The sequence below is a fragment of the Eumetopias jubatus genome, unplaced genomic scaffold (assembly GCF_037043125.1).
Source record: "Eumetopias jubatus isolate StellerSeaLion01/CBP00866 unplaced genomic scaffold, mEumJub1_p1.0 scaffold_4, whole genome shotgun sequence".
NCBI classification, from domain to species: domain Eukaryota; kingdom Metazoa; phylum Chordata; class Mammalia; order Carnivora; family Otariidae; genus Eumetopias; species Eumetopias jubatus.
In genome coordinates this window covers 13,920,493-13,941,192 of record NW_028274810.1, presented here as the reverse complement: position 1 = coordinate 13,941,192, position 20,700 = coordinate 13,920,493, and the positions used below count along the sequence as shown (strand labels likewise).

At 35.3% G+C, this 20,700-nt stretch overlaps 1 protein-coding gene across 2 annotated transcripts; it reads right to left on the bottom strand.

Annotated features, from left to right (window-relative positions):
- Positions 1 to 1,017: 1,017 nt before the first annotated feature.
- On the bottom strand, positions 1,018 to 20,344 carry LRIF1 (ligand dependent nuclear receptor interacting factor 1). 2 transcript variants are annotated; one of them, XM_028102150.2, is made up of 4 exons: positions 19,848 to 20,344; positions 7,505 to 9,014; positions 6,076 to 6,348; positions 1,018 to 5,101 (listed from the first exon to the last, which is right to left on the bottom strand). In XM_028102150.2, exons 1-4 carry the CDS (start codon positions 19,913 to 19,915, stop codon positions 4,664 to 4,666), a joined length of 2,289 nt encoding a protein of 762 aa, XP_027957951.1. In that variant the 5' UTR covers positions 19,916 to 20,344; the 3' UTR covers positions 1,018 to 4,663. The 2 variants fall into 2 exon arrangements, with proteins under 2 accessions (XP_027957951.1, XP_027957952.1); XM_028102151.2 differs by lacking the exon at positions 7,505 to 9,014 and having other exon boundaries at positions 19,848 to 19,935.
- Between the last annotated feature and the right edge of the window lie 356 nt (positions 20,345 to 20,700).

Genomic DNA, 20,700 nt, shown 5'->3' with positions numbered 1-20,700 from the left:
GGATGGGGTGGCGGGGTGACAGACATTGGGGAGGGTGTGTGCTATGGTGAGCGCTGTGAATTGTGTAAGACTGTTGAATCACAGATCTGTACCTCTAAAACAAATAATGCAATATATGCTAAGGAAGAAAAAAAAGATAGCAGGAGAGGAATAATGAAGGGGAGTAAATCGGAAGGGGAGACGAACCATGAGAGACGATGGACTCTGAAAAACAAACTGAGGGTTCTAGAGGGGAGGGTGGGGGGGGATGGGTTAGCCTGGTGATGGGTATTAAAGAGGGCACATTCTGCATGGAGCACTGGGTGTTATGCACAATGAATCATGGAACACTACATCAAAAACTAATGATGTAATGGTGTTTAACATAACAATAAAAAATTTAGAGAAAAAAAAGGAACTAGACCAGGTCAACATGAGTATAGATGTACAATAAAGACATACAAGCCCTGAGCCATATAAGAAATCATGGAGAAGGTGAGGAATCAGCCAAAGAGACAGGAGCAGCCTTAAATAAGGAAGTAGTAAAACAAGAATATGGTGCTTTTGATGCAGAGTGAAATACACATTTCACTGACAGACTTTTAAGAATTGTCAAATGCTACTGACAGGTCAAGTAAGATAGAGACTAAGAACTGACATTAGATTTAGCAAATATGATAGCAAACATGATAACAGGTCAAGTAAGATAGAGACTAGGAACTGACATTGGATTTAGCAAATTTTAACATTGGAAACAAACAGTTTCAGTGGAGTGGTAAAGAGAAAACACTAATTTGAGTGAATTTCTGAATGAGAAAGTAAGAGCTTGAGACCATCAGTTTAGACAAACTGGGGATTTTGCTGTAAAGGATTCAAGCCACATTTCAGCATAATGGTATATAATATCAGAAAAAATGTAGGTGCTTAATTATTTCATGATCAACAAAACCTTAATATAAAGCAGAAAAATCAAAGGAGAATGTAGACTAAAATAAACAGGTAAGAAAATGAAATGAAATGGAAGGTGAATGCAATGTATCAGGGTGATTTTAGTTGAATTTATTTTATTTAATGAACACTGTGTGTCAGACACTATTCAAGGATTTATAAATACAATTCACTTAATACTCACTTTTTCCAATCCTCAAAATTCATGATTGTCCTTTTCTCAACCTTTAAATGTACTCAGACATGAGCCCACAATATTACCCTCTGTTTATACCATCTTAAGTGATATTATTTGATGTGTTAAGTGATGTTACTCAGACCTATGATTTCAAATTATCTATTTACTAACAGCCTTAAATTATGTATCTCCAACCTAAAGGAGCTAGAAAAAGAACAACAAATGAAGCCTAAAGCCAGAAGGAAATAATAGAGCAGAAATAAATGATATAGAAAAAACAAACAAAAAAACCCCCACAAAAACAAAAACAAAAATAGCACACATCAGTGAAACCAGGAAATGGTTCTTTAAAAAAAAAGTTGATAAACCTCTAGCTAGACTTATCAAAAAGAAGAAAGGACCCAAATAAATAAAACCACAAGTGAGAGAAGAGACATAACAACCAACATGACAGAAATACAAAAAAATTTTAAGAGATTATGAAAAACTGTATGCCAATAAACTGGACAACCTGGAAGAAATGGATAAATTCCTAGAAACATATAAACTACCAAAACTGAAATGGGAAGAAACAGAAAACTTGAACAGACCTATAACCAGAAAGAAATTGAATCAATAATCAAAAATCTCCCAACAAATACAAGTCCAAGGCCAGATGGCTTCAAAGGAGATCCCTACCAAACATTTAAAGAGTTAATAACCTATTCTTCTCAAACTATTCCAAAAAATAAAAAAGGAAAAAGTCCAAATTCATTTTATGAGGCCAGCATTACCCTGAAACCAAAACCAGATAAATAAATGACAAAAAAAAAGTATAGGCCAATATCCTTGATGAACATGGATGTAAAAATTCTCAATAAAATACTAGCAAACAGAATCCAACAGCACATTCAAAGAATCATTCTCTGTGATAAAGTGGGATTTATTCCTGGTTTGCAAGGGTGGTTCAATATTCACAAATCAATCAATGTGATACACCACATTAATAAAAGAAAGGATAAAAGCCCTCGATAAAGTAGGTTTAGAGAGAATATACCTCAACATAATAAAGGCCATTTACAAAAACCCCACAGCTAATATCCTCCTCAATGGGGAAAACCTGAGCTTCTCCTCTTTGGTCAGGAACAAGACAGGGATGTCCACTCTCACCACAGTTATTTAACATAGTACTGGAAGTCCTAGCCACAGCAATCAGACAACAAAATGAAATAAAAGGCATCCAAATTGTCAAGGAAGAAGTCAAACCTTCACTATTTGCAGATAACTTAATACTCTATATAGAAAACCCCAAAGACTCCACCAGAAAACTGCTAGAACTGATAGACAAATTCAGTAAAGTCACAGAATACAAAAACAACATACAGAAATGTGCTACACTTCTATACACCAATAATGAAGGAATAGAAAGAGAAATTAAGGAATCAACCCCATTTATAACTGCACTGAAAACCATAAGATACCTGCAAATAAACCTAATGAAAGAGGTAATTACGTATCTCCAAGCCCCAACATCAGTATTTTATAGTGTGGTGAGAATATGAAGCTTCAATTTTTAATACTTTAGCTTGTTGTATTTTTAAATTTTCTACAATGCACAAGTACTGCTTCTTTAACAAAATGTTTTAAAAATTTTCAAAGGAGGCAAAGATTCATGAAATTGTATTTCCCTTGATAGATAAATTAAAACAACTGCTAGATCTAGAAACAAGGAAGTCACTGGTGTCCTTGACAAGATCCATTTTGCTGGAGGAGGGTAAGAAACACCTATGTATAGTTTGGCAGTTCCACAAAACGTTAAACAGAGTTAGGATATGACCCAACAATTACACTTCTAAGTATACACTCACAGGTCCACATAAAAATTTATACCCAAACATTCATAGCAACATTATATCCTAGAAGTGTAAACAACCCAAATGTCCATAACAGATGAATGGAAAACAAAGTATGGTATATTCATACAATGGAATATTATTCAGCAATTTAAAAAAAGAAGTACTATTACATGCTACAGCACCAATAAGCCTTGAAAACATTAAACTAAGCGAAAGAAGCCAATCACATAAGAAAACATACTGAATAATTCCTACTATGCTTATGAATTTTTTTTAAAAGATTTTATTCATTTGACAGAGAGAGACATAGCGAGAGAGGGGACACAAGCAGGGGGAGTGGGAGAGGAGGGAGCCCAATGCAGGGCTCGATCCCAGGACCCTGGGATCATGACCTGAGCCAAAGGCAGACGCTTAACGACTTAACGACTGAGCCACCCAGGCGCCCTGCTTATGAATTTCCACAAGTCCCTAGAGACATAAACTATATTAATGGTTGCCTAGGGCTGGGGGGTGGAGGGTCTGGGGAGCGACAGCTAATGGGTATGAGGTTCTTTGGGAAGTGATGAAAATGTACTAAAATTAGGTCATGTTAATGGTTGCACAATTCTATGAATAAAAACCACTGAATTGTACACTTTTAAAGGGTAAATTCATGGTAAGTGAATTACCTCAATAAAACTGTTATTACTAGAAAAAAATAAAAGGCACGAGAATTTAGTTGATCAGTCTGCATTTGCTCTATACTCCCTTCTCAATGTGTATAGGTTTTATGTGACCTTACTTCTGGAGATTTGTCTTTTTCTTTCTTTTTTTCTTTGGTAAACTTTTCCTTCTTCCCATTAATCCCTATCCCCACACAACTCCCAAACTTTCTGAATCAAACATAATTAGACAGAAAAATGTTTGCCTCCACTAAGAAAAGGTATATTTTACAATTTTAAAAAGTATTAAATGTGGCCATTGTTCAGATTTACTTTTCACACAGTTACATATGTACATATTTCAAAAAAGGAGGAGTATGAGAAGAAAAAGAGGAGGAGGAGGAGGATCAAGAAGAAAAAGTATTTACCTAGGAATAATAACATACCACTTTAAGCAACCAATACATTATATAGCCTGGATTCTAAAACCCATTTGGGATTATATAAAACTACTTTGTAAAAGCCACAAGTGTCCCTCACTCTGAGAAATGTTTGAATTTTTAAATAATACTGCTAGAATACATTTTTTTCATGAAATAACAAAAATTTACAACAATGGTATCATGGATACAGACTGAGTACATTTATAAGCCCATCGGCAAGGCTAAATTTAGAGCTGACTTCCTCCCTTGCATTGTATAATTTCAGTAGTATACAATAATTATCTACTGTTGGAATAACACCTGAGCAGTTCAGCTAAAGATGCAAACAATAAAAAAAAAAAAAACCCTTGCACAAATACTCAAACTTTGGGAATTCTAATTAAAATAATAGAAAAATAGAAAATTTTTCCTTCCAAAAAAAGGTATCTAGACAAAGATTTAGATACCCCATGTAGATTATTCACAAGTCACGTGTGAAATCAACCTTTTTTGCAGTCCTTAAACAAAATTCAATCATTAACTGATGGAAAAACAAGTTTCATATTCGACACTTTCAGAATGCATCTATAATTAACTTAATGCAAAAGTATATAAAAAAACAGCTATTTCACTGCAGTCTTTAAGTATAGCAACATTTTATTATTTTTGGTGCATCTTCTTACGCATTTCTTCAAGAGCTGCTTCTTTCTCTCTCAGCACCTGCTTAAGTCTTCTTATTTTTTCATCTCGAATGGTTTCTTCTAACTCTGGTGGCGTCATGGGGAAAATATCTTCAGTATAATTTTTATTAAAAGAATGACTTTGTTCAAAAGCTGCATTTGAACTCAATGTGCCTTTTTCCTGGTTCTCAGGGGTATAGTGTTCAACCTCAGTTCTCTTTTCTTCTCTGGTTTTGTTGCGGCTTGTGAGAATGTTATGGCATGATACATCTGAAGTTGGTAAAATACTGTTGACGAGTTGGGAATTGTTGACATTAGTTCCTCCATTTATAGCTGTGTTATAAACACTCTCAGTTTTTCTCTTCTTTGTGTGATCCATCTTCTTAACGGTTTTTGCTTTTCTTTTCTTATCAAAACCCTGTTGTTATGTTGAGTAAGATTCCAAAAGAAAAATAAATTATTGCCACATAGACAGTGTGCTCTCAAATTTAACAGGATCCTGCAGGTAACAGATACTTACTAAATTCAACTCAACAAAATATACTGAGAACTACAGCAAAAAATTGTTTAGCACTGTACAGTACAAAAATGAATAGCAATGTCCTAATGATATTCACAGAGAAGAAATTGCTTAATTCACATTTTCTTGCTTAAGTATTAGATATATTGATCTATCACCAAAACATAACAGCCATTTGTAAAGAACTTGAGAAAAATAATTGACTTAATTTTGTGCTTCCTTTCCCACAGTAAGCACATATGGAAGATTTTCATTGGGAAAGGTTCACTGGTGTCTGATCTAAAGTTCAGGATATTAAGCAGTATAATGATATATTTTTAAGTAGAATACCAATAGGCAAAGTTGTAGGGATTTTTCATCATGATCGACCAAGTAGAGTTCTTAAAATGTATTAAGGTAATACTGCAATGAACATCTACATGCTTATATTTTCCCTACATCTGGATAATTTAATTTTATTAATTTTTTTAAGTTCAATTAGCCAACATATAGTACATCATTAGTTTTTGGTGTAGTGTTCAATTATTCATTAGTTGTGTTTAACACCCAGTACTCATCAGATCATGCTGGATTATTTTAGATAGGGTCTTCAAAGTAGGATAAGTAGTTTAAAAAGTTATGGGCATTGTCTTATAATTTTTTGATGAAAAAAATAAACAGGTGAATAGAAACAATACAACAACTTTAACTGGGGATGTATTTTTACCTTTGTATATATGGTTCTCTTTAACACTGATTTGGTATAATATACACAAATATGCAAATTTGATAACAACTATCATTCATATTAACGTACAGACTAAAAAAACAAATCAAGAAAATGCATTCATGAACCTTTGGAGTAACTACAAAGGACACCAAAAATCTATTACCTGTTTTTTCTTTTCTTCCTTCACTATCAACTCAGTCTCTTTGTAAGTATTACTCTTCACCAAACTGCTAAAGGAATCAAAACCTTCTCCAGAGCCCAAATGATCAGGAATCCGAGTAAGACACACTCTCAAATCTTTAGTGAGACCAAATATCTTTTTAAATTCTGCATCACTCTTCACATATGATGCCTTATTGCTTCCTCCTTTGGAATGGTTCTTATCATTTCTTTCTTGAGTAACTTTTTCTAATGTTGATGCCATCTCATTCTGGATCTGGAATTAGGAAAACAAAACACACAAACAATACTGCTAATTACTTAAGCTATTTTATCAGACTAGCAACTAAGTGTTCATTTCATCTTACTTAAAACATCATGCTCTAAAGTCCTAAATGGTTGGTTTGCATTACCCTTGCCTTACCACCCACACTTGAAAAAATGAATTTAACTGAGTACAAACTTAAAACTGTTCCTTTAAAATTTCTCATTTATTTTGCTTTCTTGCACTGGAAAGGTTAACAGATAGTTGATTCTCAAACTGAAATAAGAATACAGACTAATGACAAGTTAAAAATAATCTAAAACATTAGTTGGAAATTGTAGTCTTCTGGAAAAGTCTTATGCCTTTAATCAATCTTATACTTCAGGATTTACCACCTTACATATCTAGAATTCAATGAATTCTGTACTGAAGGGGAGAAACACTGACATTATTAAGTAGATCTCTACATAAGGAAAGAGTGGGCACAAATACTTAGCACAGACACACATATCTTAAGTAGAACAGAAAGGTAACTATGTGGATATGCTGAAGAATTGAAGAGTCAGAAAGGGTTTTAAAAAAAAAGGGCAACTTGTCTACTAAAAAAAAAAGATGTTGATAAATCCTATTTCCACAGACTGAAAGGTACTGATCAGCCCCATTCTACCCCTTCTACCATCTACCTAAAAAAAAATTGCCAGTATTTCCCTACCATCACAAAACAAACAAAAAACCCAGCTCTCCTAGATGCATATTGATCTTTCCATATACTAACATTAATCTAGTAAATATATGTATGTACATATGTATATATCTGTGTATACATGTATATATATATACACACACAGAATTTTACCAAACTGTGAATTCACATCATCTTTCACCAACTCTTCTAAACCTTGTTGCTGAGTTTTTTGTTTGATTTTGTTTTAAAGATTTGGCATGCCAAATGATTTAAGAAAACACTCTATTATCCTCCTCAAACATTTCCTTCAGATGAAAGCTTTGACTTAATTAAGCATTCATGTGTGTATGGTATTTGTGTGATGGAGTGGAGGATGGGAAAGGAGCGGGGAAAAGGTATCATAGGTAACTAACTTTGAGAATTAAGAAAGAAAAATTTTCTATATAGATAGATAAAAAGAACACCCTGACATGGGAAAATTACCTTTGGTTCTTGGTCTCTGAAAACACACTGTTGTGAAGTAAAAGTTGTTGCATCAACAGAGGAACTTATTTTCTCTATGCTCTGGATGATATTTCCTTTTCTGGGGGCATTTTGTACTGCACTAAGTCCATCTGGAAAGTCTGGCTTTGTGAATGGAGTCTTACTCTGTTTTAAGTAGTTAATGGATTGATTCATATTATGTGGGTTTGGGGTAGAAAGAGATGGTTTCTCCACTTTTTTATTCTTCTCTGCCCTTAGATTGATCATGGAAGCAGGCTGAGTATTTGAAAGTGATTTTGTCTCCATCTGGTAAGATTTACTTTTAGCCAAAACAATATTTACAACCTCTCTGGATATTTCTGTGACTGGACTTGAACTCACTATTTGTGATGTATCTTTTCTTGGTGGAATATCAGGAGAAACAGAATTCTGTTGGTCAATTTGTGATGGCAAAACATCTGTCCCCTTTTTAGCCAATAGATAGACTTTCCCATTAAACATAACCAAGGCATTATCTTTAATAGGCATACTTTTGGATTGTGTCCCACTAGGACTGACAGTACTCAATGATGGCATATTTATAGTATTATCTCCCAAACTTTTCCTATCTACAAAAGTTTTTAAAATCTTTGAAGCCACATTATTTGAAGACTTAACAGGAACAAGAGATGGAGTGCAAGGCTGTAGATTTTCTTGAAAAATCCATTTCACAGGAGCAGCTTGAGAATGCTGACCACCTTTTAATTGTGTCTCTTTAGCAACATTCATTGGAATTTGTGTGGTATTTAGTATCACTGGCTTTGCTATTTCTGTAACAGGTTTTGGGTAAATGTTTTGAAAGTTCTTGGTAACTACATTTTTCACTGTATTTACAGGAGATACGTAAATAACGGTTGGTATTTGGGAAGCCTCAACTGTTCCTGAGGTACTTGTGGTTGCAGTTGCAAGTATCTTTTGCTGAACTGAAGGAGGCAATGAAGACGCTGGTACAGATTTCACTTCAGCATGGGCAGGAATCTGTAAGTGATGCCCAGAAGGCAAAACTGGAGACTTCACAGTCATTGGAAGACTCTGAGTATTTACTAAAATATAAGGTGAATCATTTTGTGTTGAGGAGGGAGAAACAGCAAATGTTTGCATGGTGAGTCCATCAATTTTCACACCATGACTCTGAACTTTAGAAACTGATGAGGTAAAATGTTCAGTTCCCACAGAAGTAACTCTAACTTTTTCTGCTGTATCTACTGTTCTTGTAAGAAAATAGTTTGAAGAACTGGCTGGCTGAAAAATGGGCAATTGAACTGATGCACTTGTGGAAGAGCTGGAAATCTGAGTCTGAAAAGTAACTTGAACTGGGCTTCCTGTATTCCCTTTCAAAGCATCAGACATGACTGAAGATTGAACTAGCGGTATAAGATTTCCAGAAGAATTAGGAATTGGAAGTAATTGCAGAAGATTTTTTCCATCCGAGCCAATCGTCTGAACTACTTGGTACATGCAGCCTGAAACACTTAAAAGAACATTGAGTAAATCAATACAACATACTAGACGGTATATACATTTTATTTAAAAACAAATATTTGCAAATATTATTTTAAAAAGATAAAAATTTATAAAATATGGTAAAAGTATATAATTTGTCACTTCGAGTTTTCAAAGTGAAATATTGCAAAACAAAGACTTGAAGAGATAATCAAAGGTATGATCAGCTTTTAGAATTTCTCATATGATTAGGCAACGGGTAAATTAGACTTTTCTAAGGTTTTACCCTGTATAAAGTTATGCCTATTAGAATATTTTCCTCTTAAACTATTAGCATCCTCCCTTCTTTTTTTTACTTGAATTCTTTCCTGCTGTCCTCCTTCTTCACTCTGATTTGCCCAGGATTCTCATTTCACCTCCATTTATGCTTATTCTATTTCCCTCACTCTTTTCTACCCTCTTTCCAATCTGCTGTGCTCTTCCCACTGACAATGACTCGCAAGTCCTACTGTCAGCCATCCTTCTTTTGTTTAAGGCATCTCTTATGGTGATACCTTAGTGTGCCACGTTTTCAGAGACTAAATGGAGTTACTCATGTAGGAACCATTTCCTTCTTTGACTTATTGTTTCAGTACATCTGAAGTTTGGTGCTAAAGAGCCCTTGGTATGGGAATTATTCACATTAGTTCCAACTGCCTGTCACTCCATATACATAACAGCAACGTCACTTCAGCTAAATGGTTTCCAATGAATGTGGAACACACGGGACATTTTTTTTTAACCTAGACAATTTTGATCCTGATACTTATGAGCTATATCTTAGTACAGACTGTCTGATTTTTAAAAATCCAAAATATACCAATCTCTGTTATGTAAGCAATTATTTGTAGATTTCTTCAATGAAGATACTTCAAGTTATTTATGCCTAAAACCACCTTTCAGTTCCTGGAAAATACCAAGTTCTCATGGAACTCAGAGTAATCACACATGCTCTCTCTACCTAGATACTCCTCTCCTCTCCCATCCATATAACTCAAGTCTCAGCATAAGTAATACTAACCAAGAGATACATTCTCTGACCATTTTAACTATCTTTGCCCATCTTTCATAATTAGTGTATATTACACCTGTTCATTTTCTTCATGGTACACATCACAAGTTGTCAATATATATTAATCTATTTGTTCACTTGCTTATAGACTGTCTCTCATGCTAAATTCTAGCAACATAAATGCAGAGTTCATGTCCTACCAACAGTATGACCTTATATGATTAAGATCAAATGAAAACAAAAATTCAAGACAAATAATAATAATAATGATTAGAATTCTCAATGATGCAAAGGTATATTTTACTGCCCACAGGTGTTTTTAAACCTACATATTAATAAAAATCAAAGCCAAAAATTCTATGCATTCTAGGAAGCCCTGGAACTCAGTTTTTCTTTTCTGCAACCCAAAATAATATAATTATATCCTTTTAAATACTTAAAACCATTTCTGGCCACTTGATTGTGCTTCAAAATGTTAAATTTACTTTTAGCAAATTAAAAGTTAATCCCTAAAGAGATGCAGGAACATAAACGTATGAATTCTTGCTTTCAGGACTTAAAAGAAAACCTACCTTAATTACCTCCCCACCCCCCAAAAAACATAGAAAAGACCTGAACTTATTGAACTTTTATTTATTCAACAAAAATTTACTTGAGTGTCTGTTACGGTTCAGGCACCAGGCTCAACTATGGGAAAAGGATCAGTAAATTACAGCAGTTGGCCAAATTCTGCTCCCTCCCTGTTTTTGTGTAGCCCACAAGCTAAGAATGTTTTTCCTATTTTAAATGGTTTTTAAAAGTCACAAGGATAGTATTTTGTTATCTGTGAAAATTATGAGATTCAAATATCAGCATCCATAAATAAAGTTTTATTAGTACATAGTCACACTCATCTTTAATGTACTATATATGGCTGCTCTCATGCTACAATGGCAGAGTTGAGTAGTTACACCAGAAATGATCCCATGACCCACACAGCCTGAAATATTTACTATCTGGCCCTTTACAGAAAATATTTGCTTTTCTCCAAGCTAGTTCAACCCACAATCCCCAAAAGAACTTAAACTGTTGGTTATATGGACATATAAACAGGCAATTATCACTAAGTGAGATAAATGATACACTATATTTGGATGAGATACTCAAAAGGATACTCAAGCTCAAAAATGCCTGCTCTTTTTCTTAAAACATTCTCTTCCCAAGCCTTCCTAGATAGGATATTCTCCTACTTCCGTAATGATTCCTTGGTCTTCCTTGTCAACTCATTCTACCTGAATCAACCTTCAAATGTTGGAATTCACCAAAGCTTAGACTGAATTCTCTTCCTACTCTTAAGCTTTTCCCAATTATTTATGTGAATAATTTCAATTAAATTACCATTTATACAGCAACAATTAAAAGATTTGCATCTTAGCTCTTTTGAGATTCAGGCTTATATATATATCCAACTTAACTCATGACATTTCCATTCAGAAACTCAAATGCACTTAAAACTCAACATGGCCTTTTCCAGTTTTTTTTTCTTTCTGTATGATAAATAGCATATCATCCATCTTAGATGCCTAAATCAGAACAAGCAATTTCCTGCTTTCTAATCATCTACATTTAAGCTATTACAAAATCCTGTTGGTATTAACTCCTAAATTTCCCGATTTTATCTTTTCAATTCTTTCCAAGCCATCTCTCTCCATTTTAATTCAAGGAAACAGTATCTCTGCCTTGGACTATTATAGTAGTTTCATAACTGGTCTCTTCTTCAGCCACATCCTCTCCCTTTAAAAGCTTTCATTACATTAAAACTGACCCCTCCTTACTTAAAATATTTCAGCAGCTTCCCATTTTCTTTGAGCAACAGAAAGAAATCCAAGAGATTTTGATGCAATGGAAGCCAAAGGAAGAGAATTTCAAGAAAATGGGCAAGTCTATTTTAAAAGTTTCTGACAGGCCAAGTCGGATGTAGATTAAAATGTAAACTTGCATGAGGGTCACTGATGGCTTTAAAAAAAACAGTTTGGTGGAGAAAAAAAGTTGCAGAGGAATTGACATGAAGAAAGGATATTAAGATAGAAGGTATGGATGACTCTTATGAACTTTGACTGCAAAAGGGAAGATAAAGACTGGCAAGTAGATGGAGGCTAAATGGGGTCAAGAAGGGATCTGTCTTTTCTTAAGGTTAGATAAACCAGAGCATATATTAATGCTCATATGAGTTATCAAGAGGAAGAGGATAAAGAGGGCTAATTAAGTGTAAGATTTGATAAGGAGATATACGGAATGGGAACCAGCAGACAGGTAAAGGAATTGAACCTTAAAGAGAGGCGGAGAAGTATCTTCTTCCATTGGCACTGAAAGAACAGGTTAGCCACATTTGCAGTTAAGTTTATAGTTTTGATGTCAGAAGTTTGAGGTAATTCTGATCTAATGGCTTTAATTTTCCAGTGAAAAGGACATAACATCATCTGCTAAGAATAGGAGCAAAAATGGAGATTTGAGGAGAATCAAAAAGATTTGAAACAGTCTGAGAGAGAATAAGTTGACTTCAGAAAATATTAGAGTCATCAGACAATGCTGATGGCCCAACGATATAGGTAGTTATTATGAATTTATAGTGAGACCAATCTGTGCTTTTGTGAGATTTTCCTTGTTTCACTGGGTATAAGCAAAGTAAAAGTAAATCCCTGAGTTTATCCAGGGTTGGAGTGGCTTCAGAAGAATGGTGCAAAAAAAAAAAATCAAAGAGGAACAAAAGAGTTTAGGATATTGGTAAAAATTATTAAAATGATGAAATATAAAATCTAAACAGGAGGAGAAGAAAATGAGAACAAAAAAGGCAAAAGTATAAGCAGAAAATAAAGTGATTATTGGACTGGAGGGCCAGATAAAGTTAAAAAATAGTCAAAGTGGGGTTTTTAAACAAGTAAGCTAGAAATACTACAATTGGTGTTTAGAAAAGAGAATGCCTGAATCAAGAATTTCATAAATGCAGCAATTGCATCTGACAACAAGAACTACAGAAGTGGATGGATAGTGACAGAATGGAGACTAAGATCACCGGAGAAAAAGAACTTTGTACTGATGAAAGACTAGATGACAAAGAGATTATCCATATAGATGCTAAAGTCACATAGGATTAGAGAGAAGATTATGACTTATGTTCCAAATTCAGTGACAGGAAGTTGGTAGATGATGTTCATGAACCACAATTAAGACCACCTACCAACTTCCGGTCACTGATATGCCAAAAAGTTGTCTAGAAATTCACTCTCTTTTGCAGTCTATTTTCTTTCCCATTATTCTACTATATCTCATTCTCAAAGGTTACCAAATATGTTCTCACAGTTAAATCTGTCTTTATCCTCATTGTCTAGGATAATGTCCTGAAACTGATATTGCTAGCTAATTGCGCATTGTGAACCTCTACCTAACATGATTTCCACTGTGCACAATTCGCTTGTTTTTCTTAATGTTTCCCTTCTCATTCATTTTCTGCATTTTAAGTATTCAATTATGACTATTCCCCAAAGCACAACTCTTGACCCTGTTTCTCCTTCAAGACATTCTTCCTTAAAGACTGTACCAACTACTTCAACTATTGCATCAATTGCTTCAACTATTTCCTTAGCAATTAATGACTCCCACTGTTATATCCTTTATTCCTATTCCCTAACGTTGACCTCAGTTCCATATTTGTGTTGTCTTACCAAACATTTTCACTTTTAATACCATGACATTTTTTAAACCATGACTTTAAAGTTAAAGTTACTCTCTACTGAAAACTAGTACTCTAATCCTACCATCCAGTAATCCAGTCATGTCAGCACTACTATTTCCCAAGTTACTTAGGTTTTAAAATCACCTAGTCATCTCTGACTTACCTTTATCACCCTTCTTATTTACCTTTGATTCACCCAAAGCAACCTGTATAGATGCTTACAAAGGGTAAACATTCAATAAATGCATAGTGAATGAATCACTGAGTCTGTAAAGTTTTTTCCTTTTTACAGCTCTTACTCATTCTTCTCTTTCACCATGGCCACTTCTACTACCTAGATCAGACCTGCATCACCTCATTATCTCACCCCTATATTTTGCTTGACTTTTTAAACTAGTCTTTCTGACTTCAGCAACTATTATGATATCTCTGGCAGACTGAAGCACTGTTTTCATCCTGTTACCTCCTTTCTCAAAGTTCCAATGATTCAACATTGCCAATTCAGCTTTACTTGAAAATCACCTAAAATCTAGACCCGACCAATCTCTACAACAGTACCATCTATAACTTCTCAACTTAAAAATCTCTGATCTTCCCAGAGAAGTCTCTTTACTATTCTTGATTATCCCAAGTATATTATTTACTCCAAGTATTCTTCAGGTTATTTTTTTTCTTCTCCAACAATTTAAAACATAGCTATAAATTGAGGATCAACTCCATCTTCTCCATGAATATCTGTAAGTCCCTCAAACTCACATTAATTTCTTCCAACTTAAAATCTCCAAGTACTCCCCCTGGTGCCACTAATGCTAGGAGTTATATAATGCCTTCTATATAATGTCTTCTCAAAAATAAGTAAAATTTTGTTTTTCTTACAGAGACTGTATCATTTACTTTGCAGTTGTTCTCCCAATACCTAGTATAGTAGGCCCTCAAAAAACTTATATAAAAAAGAGAGCTTTTTCAAATATCCACTTTAACTGAACTATCTCAATACCTTTTCTTTAGTCTCCTTTTGTTTATTTACATAGTTTTGTCAATGAATCTGTCAATAACAACTGGCTCACAGATTAGAAACTTCAATAATGCAGAACTTTTATAATGCTTTTATAATTATTCGCATATGGGAATGTACATTTTTAATTGGTATGTTTTTTAAACAAAGGACACAGGCTTCTGATACTGCAGTCACATACTTCATTATATGGCCTCTATGTTTCTGCTGTACAGAAAACATTTATATTGCACAACATTTTTAGTGCACAAACTATTTTCAAGTCTAGTCATTTTTCCTCTCTTCTCTTTCTTTCCCCTCCAAAAAACGAAGGAAAATACAGCTTCTTCTATGACAGTATATCAATAGAGATTCACACAATCTACCAGAGACCACAAATTCCTTAAGGGTAGGTTATCCAATTCATATGTATATCCTCTACACCTAATAGAGCAACTGGCACATTGTAAACAATATTAGCTGAATTAACTCCTCCTCCAAGTCATCATTAAAACAAAACAAAACAGAACAAAAAAAAGACAGCACTATGATTTCCTAGTAGCAAATGGAATGAGTCCTAAAAATTAAACTGGAATGTTAAGGAGAGAAATAATACATCAGGATGAAATTCACACTTCTTCAACTAATATACTTTTTTTTTTCAGCTCTAGAAGAGATCTTCCATTTAAGAGAGCAACCATAACTAAAATCTTATAAAGATTCTGTTTCTTAAAAATCAAATTCTGCTAGCTAATGTTAGAACTAAAATTAGAATCAGATTCTGCATCCCATGCTCTGGTTTGGTTACTTAAAAATTTAGAAAAATCATCAATGTGCTAGTTACTTTAAACCAGTTGGTGTTTGAACTGAGAACTACACTGCAAACACAGTAACAGTTTAAGACTTTAAAAAAAAAGCAAAAAGAATACATTAGAAAGTTCTAATCTTGGCTTCTAATCTTGGCTCTTCCAATTGTTAGTTAATTAGAGTAAATTTACTTAACTTCTTTGAATCTGTTTCTTCATTTGCAAAATGGGGACAGTTAAGGCTTGCTATGAGAAGTAAATGAAATAACTGGTTGGAATTATGATAAGTTCCCAATATATGCTAGTTATATTTTAATAAAATATACAATTGGTGTCCAAGAATAAGTAAGTGAATCCGGTAGTTTTTTGACAATATAAGAACTTGAATAAAAAGCATGAAAATTTTCATAAAAAGTATATTAAACATACTTATATAACTTCTGACATTTTTAATTATTCTAATATTGACATAAAACATTCACATATAAGAAATGGAATGATAAAAATTTCACAGGCTAAGGAACATTTTGCAGATATTATTGCAAAATATATATTTTCAACTGCTAGACCTTTTTCCCATCTATCTATGATTTAACATTATATACATACACAATATAATGTAATAACATACAATAATATATACTACATAATATTATATACATAATAGATATATTATTGTAAATAGTTGTCATTAACTCTAATTCTGATAAACAGCTCAGCAATGTAGGTATTACCATTATGATTTTAGAGCTGGAGATTCAGTAATATTAAATAACTTATTCAGAATTACATGCTCTCTTCAACAATCCAATCCTCTTTCTTGAATTTACTTTAGCATAAACCAAACATAACAGGATCCAAAAAATCCAACTGCATGAAGTGATTAATGAGAAACAGATTTCAGTTAGCCTATAAGGTATACGTGTCAATGTCTCTTACACCCCCAAACAGTAAAGATAATATAACACACTGTACAAAACTAAATGCACAATAAACTGATAATGAAACATCACGTTTCTAACCAAATCAAGCCCACTGCTGAGGACACTCATTTTGGCTCCCCATTTAAGAACAAAGGATTAAGTGCAGACAGAAGCCAGTTGCCAGTCACATCCTAATTCTCATTATTGTGAGACGTATCATCACAGGCTTTTATTATAATAACTCTAAGCTGATGACTTAAATCTCTAATTTCAGCTCTGACCCTGCCTGAGTGTCAAATTCAAATACCTCTCCAGTTGTTTTTTCGTTTTTTTGGTGTGTTCTCCTCATTTCAATTTACCAATATCTATCAGATAACTGGCATTATAATTGGTCCCCTTTTCTTCATGCTAATTCACGGACAAAATCTGCCTATTTTCCCTTCTGTGTTTCTTTGAATCCAACCCTTACTCTACATCAGCTAGTTCAGGCCCTCAAAATCTCTGAAAGGACAACTTATACAATCTTTATATGCCTGATCCCTCACCCCCAAATCCACACTGCCATCAGTTATCTGAAATGTACACGGGAACATGACAACCTTTTCTTAAAATCCTCTGAATGACCTTCACTAGATGAAGTCTAATCTCTCTAACAGAGCAAACCAAACCCTTAAGAGCTATCTATCTATCCTGCTTGTAGTACAGAATCAAACAAAAATACTGACTCCTGGTAATAAGTCATACCGGTGCTTTATTTACCAGTTCCCTTTTTGGGCACAGCCTGCATTCATCTTTAATTGGATAGCTGACACATTCCAGAACTCAGGTGCTCCAGAAAGCTTTCCTACAATTTCCTTTCTCTGTGCTTTCACAGCAACCTGTGCATAACACTATTTAAAAGTGTATTACATCACCTCCCCCTAGACTATAAAGTTTTTCATGGGCATGGTTCATATCCTCTTCTTTAGTCAGTGTCTCCATTTAGCACAGTGTATCATGTAGGCACTCAGTGAATGTTTTTTAACCAAATATTTGAACTATACAGATAATACTGGTAAAATAGGATAGGAACCTAGATTGCCGTAACTCCAAACCTTACCTTCTTTCTACTGTACCATTCTAACTCCGGCTTTGCTCTTTGCAAATAAAGCCCCAATCTAAATAAACTGAATGCCTACTATCACAAATATCTTCCACATTTTTCCTTTGCACTCTAAGAACAAGTTTTATTCTTATAATTTATGCCTTGATGAATTATAGAGATACATTAAACAATAAACATTCTGTAAAGCAATAATGAAAAACTTTGTAAAAAGAAAGCAGCAGTAACTCAAGAAAAATCCAAGCACCTATAGAAAATAAAATCATATACTCATTTTAAGTTTATGAAGATGACTTAGTACCATCAAAATTATAAAAATAAGGAAACCAAGCTTCCAATAAATTAAAGAGCTGACATTAATCAAATGATTTTTAAGTTATACTTGTACATCATGCAGATTGTTACTTACAAAACAGAATAGAATCAAATATGTAAGCAATAACCAAAATAAGAGTCAAATAGCTTCAGAAAAGCATCTGGTAAATGTTCCAAATATGTGATGTCAAACATCAGTGATAAGAAGAAATAAATGCATTTGAAGATGATGAAAACAATGCATAAACCAATGAGTTAATGAATTTCCAATGACTTATGAATGTAACCAAAATATATTTCAATTTGTAGTATTTTTAAAAATGCCAAGTACAGATAGCCAAAGGCTTAGAAACTGGATAAAAGAATTAAAGTACACAATAAAAACGTTAAGTTCTTATCCTACCTTATTTCTAATATTGAAAAACAATGCAATCCTAAAACAAACTGTGTTAAGTTAGGGTAAGTCAGATGGCATCGAATATCCAGATACCAAAACAAGGGAGAAGAAATGAACAACCATTAGAAAGTAATTCTACTTTTTCGTTATCTATACAGAGCACCATCTCTGCCTCTCCCCCGCCGCCCCCCAGCTTTCACCAAAAGTAAACCAACAAACGTTGTACGTACACACAAGCTGACTCTTTTTACGATTTGAAACGCAATGGTTCTTTCTTCGCAGTTCTTCAATATTGTTTTGGCTCACCGCATTTAGTGATCATTTCTTCTCAAAATATTGTGCGCGCTTTTTCAGTCGTTATTACAATTCCGTTTTGCATCTACTTGTAATTAAAAGAAACCTACTTCCTGGGCTAAAATTTGTACAGAAATAAGCTCTTATTCTCATAATAATAATAGCTAACATTTAAGTACTGCTTTTCTTTTTTCGTATACTAAGTATTTTACATATATTCATTCTTTTAGTCCTTAAAATCATCTCTAGGCACTCTTACTTACTGGAAAGGGGACTTGGCCTCACGAACAGTAAATGTCAAAGCTAGGATTAAATTTAGGCAGCCTGATGTTCTTCAAACATAAATCTTCTTCCATGAATTTTACATCTCAATTTTCATGCTTTCTTCACATTTTCCTTCCGCAGAGACCCATTAAGTTTTTTCTCATCACTTATTATACATCCGCTAACCATGGAGTCTACAACTTAAAATATTCGATCTTCTCTAACAGTTTTGTTCCCATTTTATTTCATCTTGACTAACATAACCTTTAGGGAAAAAAAAACTGACTTAGTGATAAACTATTTTGTAAATGTGCAACTAAGTCTTTTTAAGAAACACCACGATCTCCCTATGTCAGAGTTCCTCTACAGAGATATCCAATTAGAGACGGCATTCTCATTACACCTGCTTCAAACACGCTGTTCCAAAGGATCGATTTCACATGAGAATTACTCTACTTTTCTTTCTTTGCATATAAAACTATTATTTGAAATTTTAAAAAATCCATTCCCTCACTCTGTCAATTTTTCGGTTTCTAAATTCATATACTCATCAACTACACAAATTTTTCCTTTCCTTTTCACTAACTCTCTTAAATGATAGCTTTTTTCACTGAAGGTCCAGCGCCACCTGGGCTGCACTTGCTATTCCGTGCTGGGCTCTGCGTGTTTTTCTGCGAGTGCGCGAGAATCTTCCAGAAGGTTTTAGTCACACAGGAGCGTCGGCCATGTTGATTTTCCTCTCCCGTGGAGATCTACTCTGTCGCCTACGAAACTTGAGACGCTGGAGTCCTTCGGAGCCAGGGCCGAGGCTGCCTGCATCAGGCTCTGAAGAGGCTTTACGTTTCCAAGAGAGGCGCGCTCTGAGGGCTGAATGGCCCAAGTGACGAGCCCTGCAGTCGCTCCCACTGCGGGGGAGCGTACGGAAACGACGGCCGACTCGGCACCCTGCTAAGAGGCGGGCGAGGGGCAGGTGTGTCGAGGGAGATTCGAAACCGGTACTTACCACTGCGAGGCGTTGCCTGACTTTTCCTCTGCGGGTTTCAGGAAGACCCTCTGTAGGTTATTGGACATTTTAGAGGGGTGGGAGGGGCCAGCACATCCAGAAAAGTGGGCAATGGGGGGCCGAGGTCCTCCAAAGGGCGAGAACCTGAGCGAGAGAATGTTGGGCTGGAGGTGTCCCGGCGCAACTCAGACAGGTTCGATGCTGAAAGGAGGGCGACAGTCGGGTCTAGAGAGGGCGTATCCCCAGCCTTTGGAAAGAGGCGACGCAGCCACCAGAAACCGGAAGAATCAAAGCGCCTGAAGACGCCGCTCCGGCCCTAGCCTCTGAGAGGAGCGACCCGAGTCTCCGCCCCCGCGAGCCTACGACATTGCTCCAGAGCCATCCGGAGTCAACACGGAAGGCGTGGCCTTACTGGCGCCGCCCCTAGCAGTGCCGGGTCCGTGGAGAAGACAGTGCCGGACGGGCTCGGCCGACCCCGCCCACCGAAGCCGCCAGCCGGGCAAAGCTCAGTCAGCCGCTTCCGGGATCGTCACGTCCGGTTGCCAAGGTGACTGGCTCGTTGAAGCACCGCCCTTATGATAGGACCCAATCGCAAGTGAGGTTTGCTATCTTTTCTTCCGGATCAAGTAACGAATCACAAAAGAATATTCTCAAGATACCTACGCAAAATAAAATGTTTCCGGGGTCATTCGTAAATTTTCTGTTTCTGTGTTCGCCGCTAGTGTAAGGTTTTTTTTTCCCGCCAGTGCTTTAAAAGATGTCGGAGGGCTCTTTTGGACTCGTTGTGCACTGGTGGTGTGTGAACCTTTTGAACGCCTGCGTGTAGCCAGCGCTGTATTTCTTGCCGCTTTCT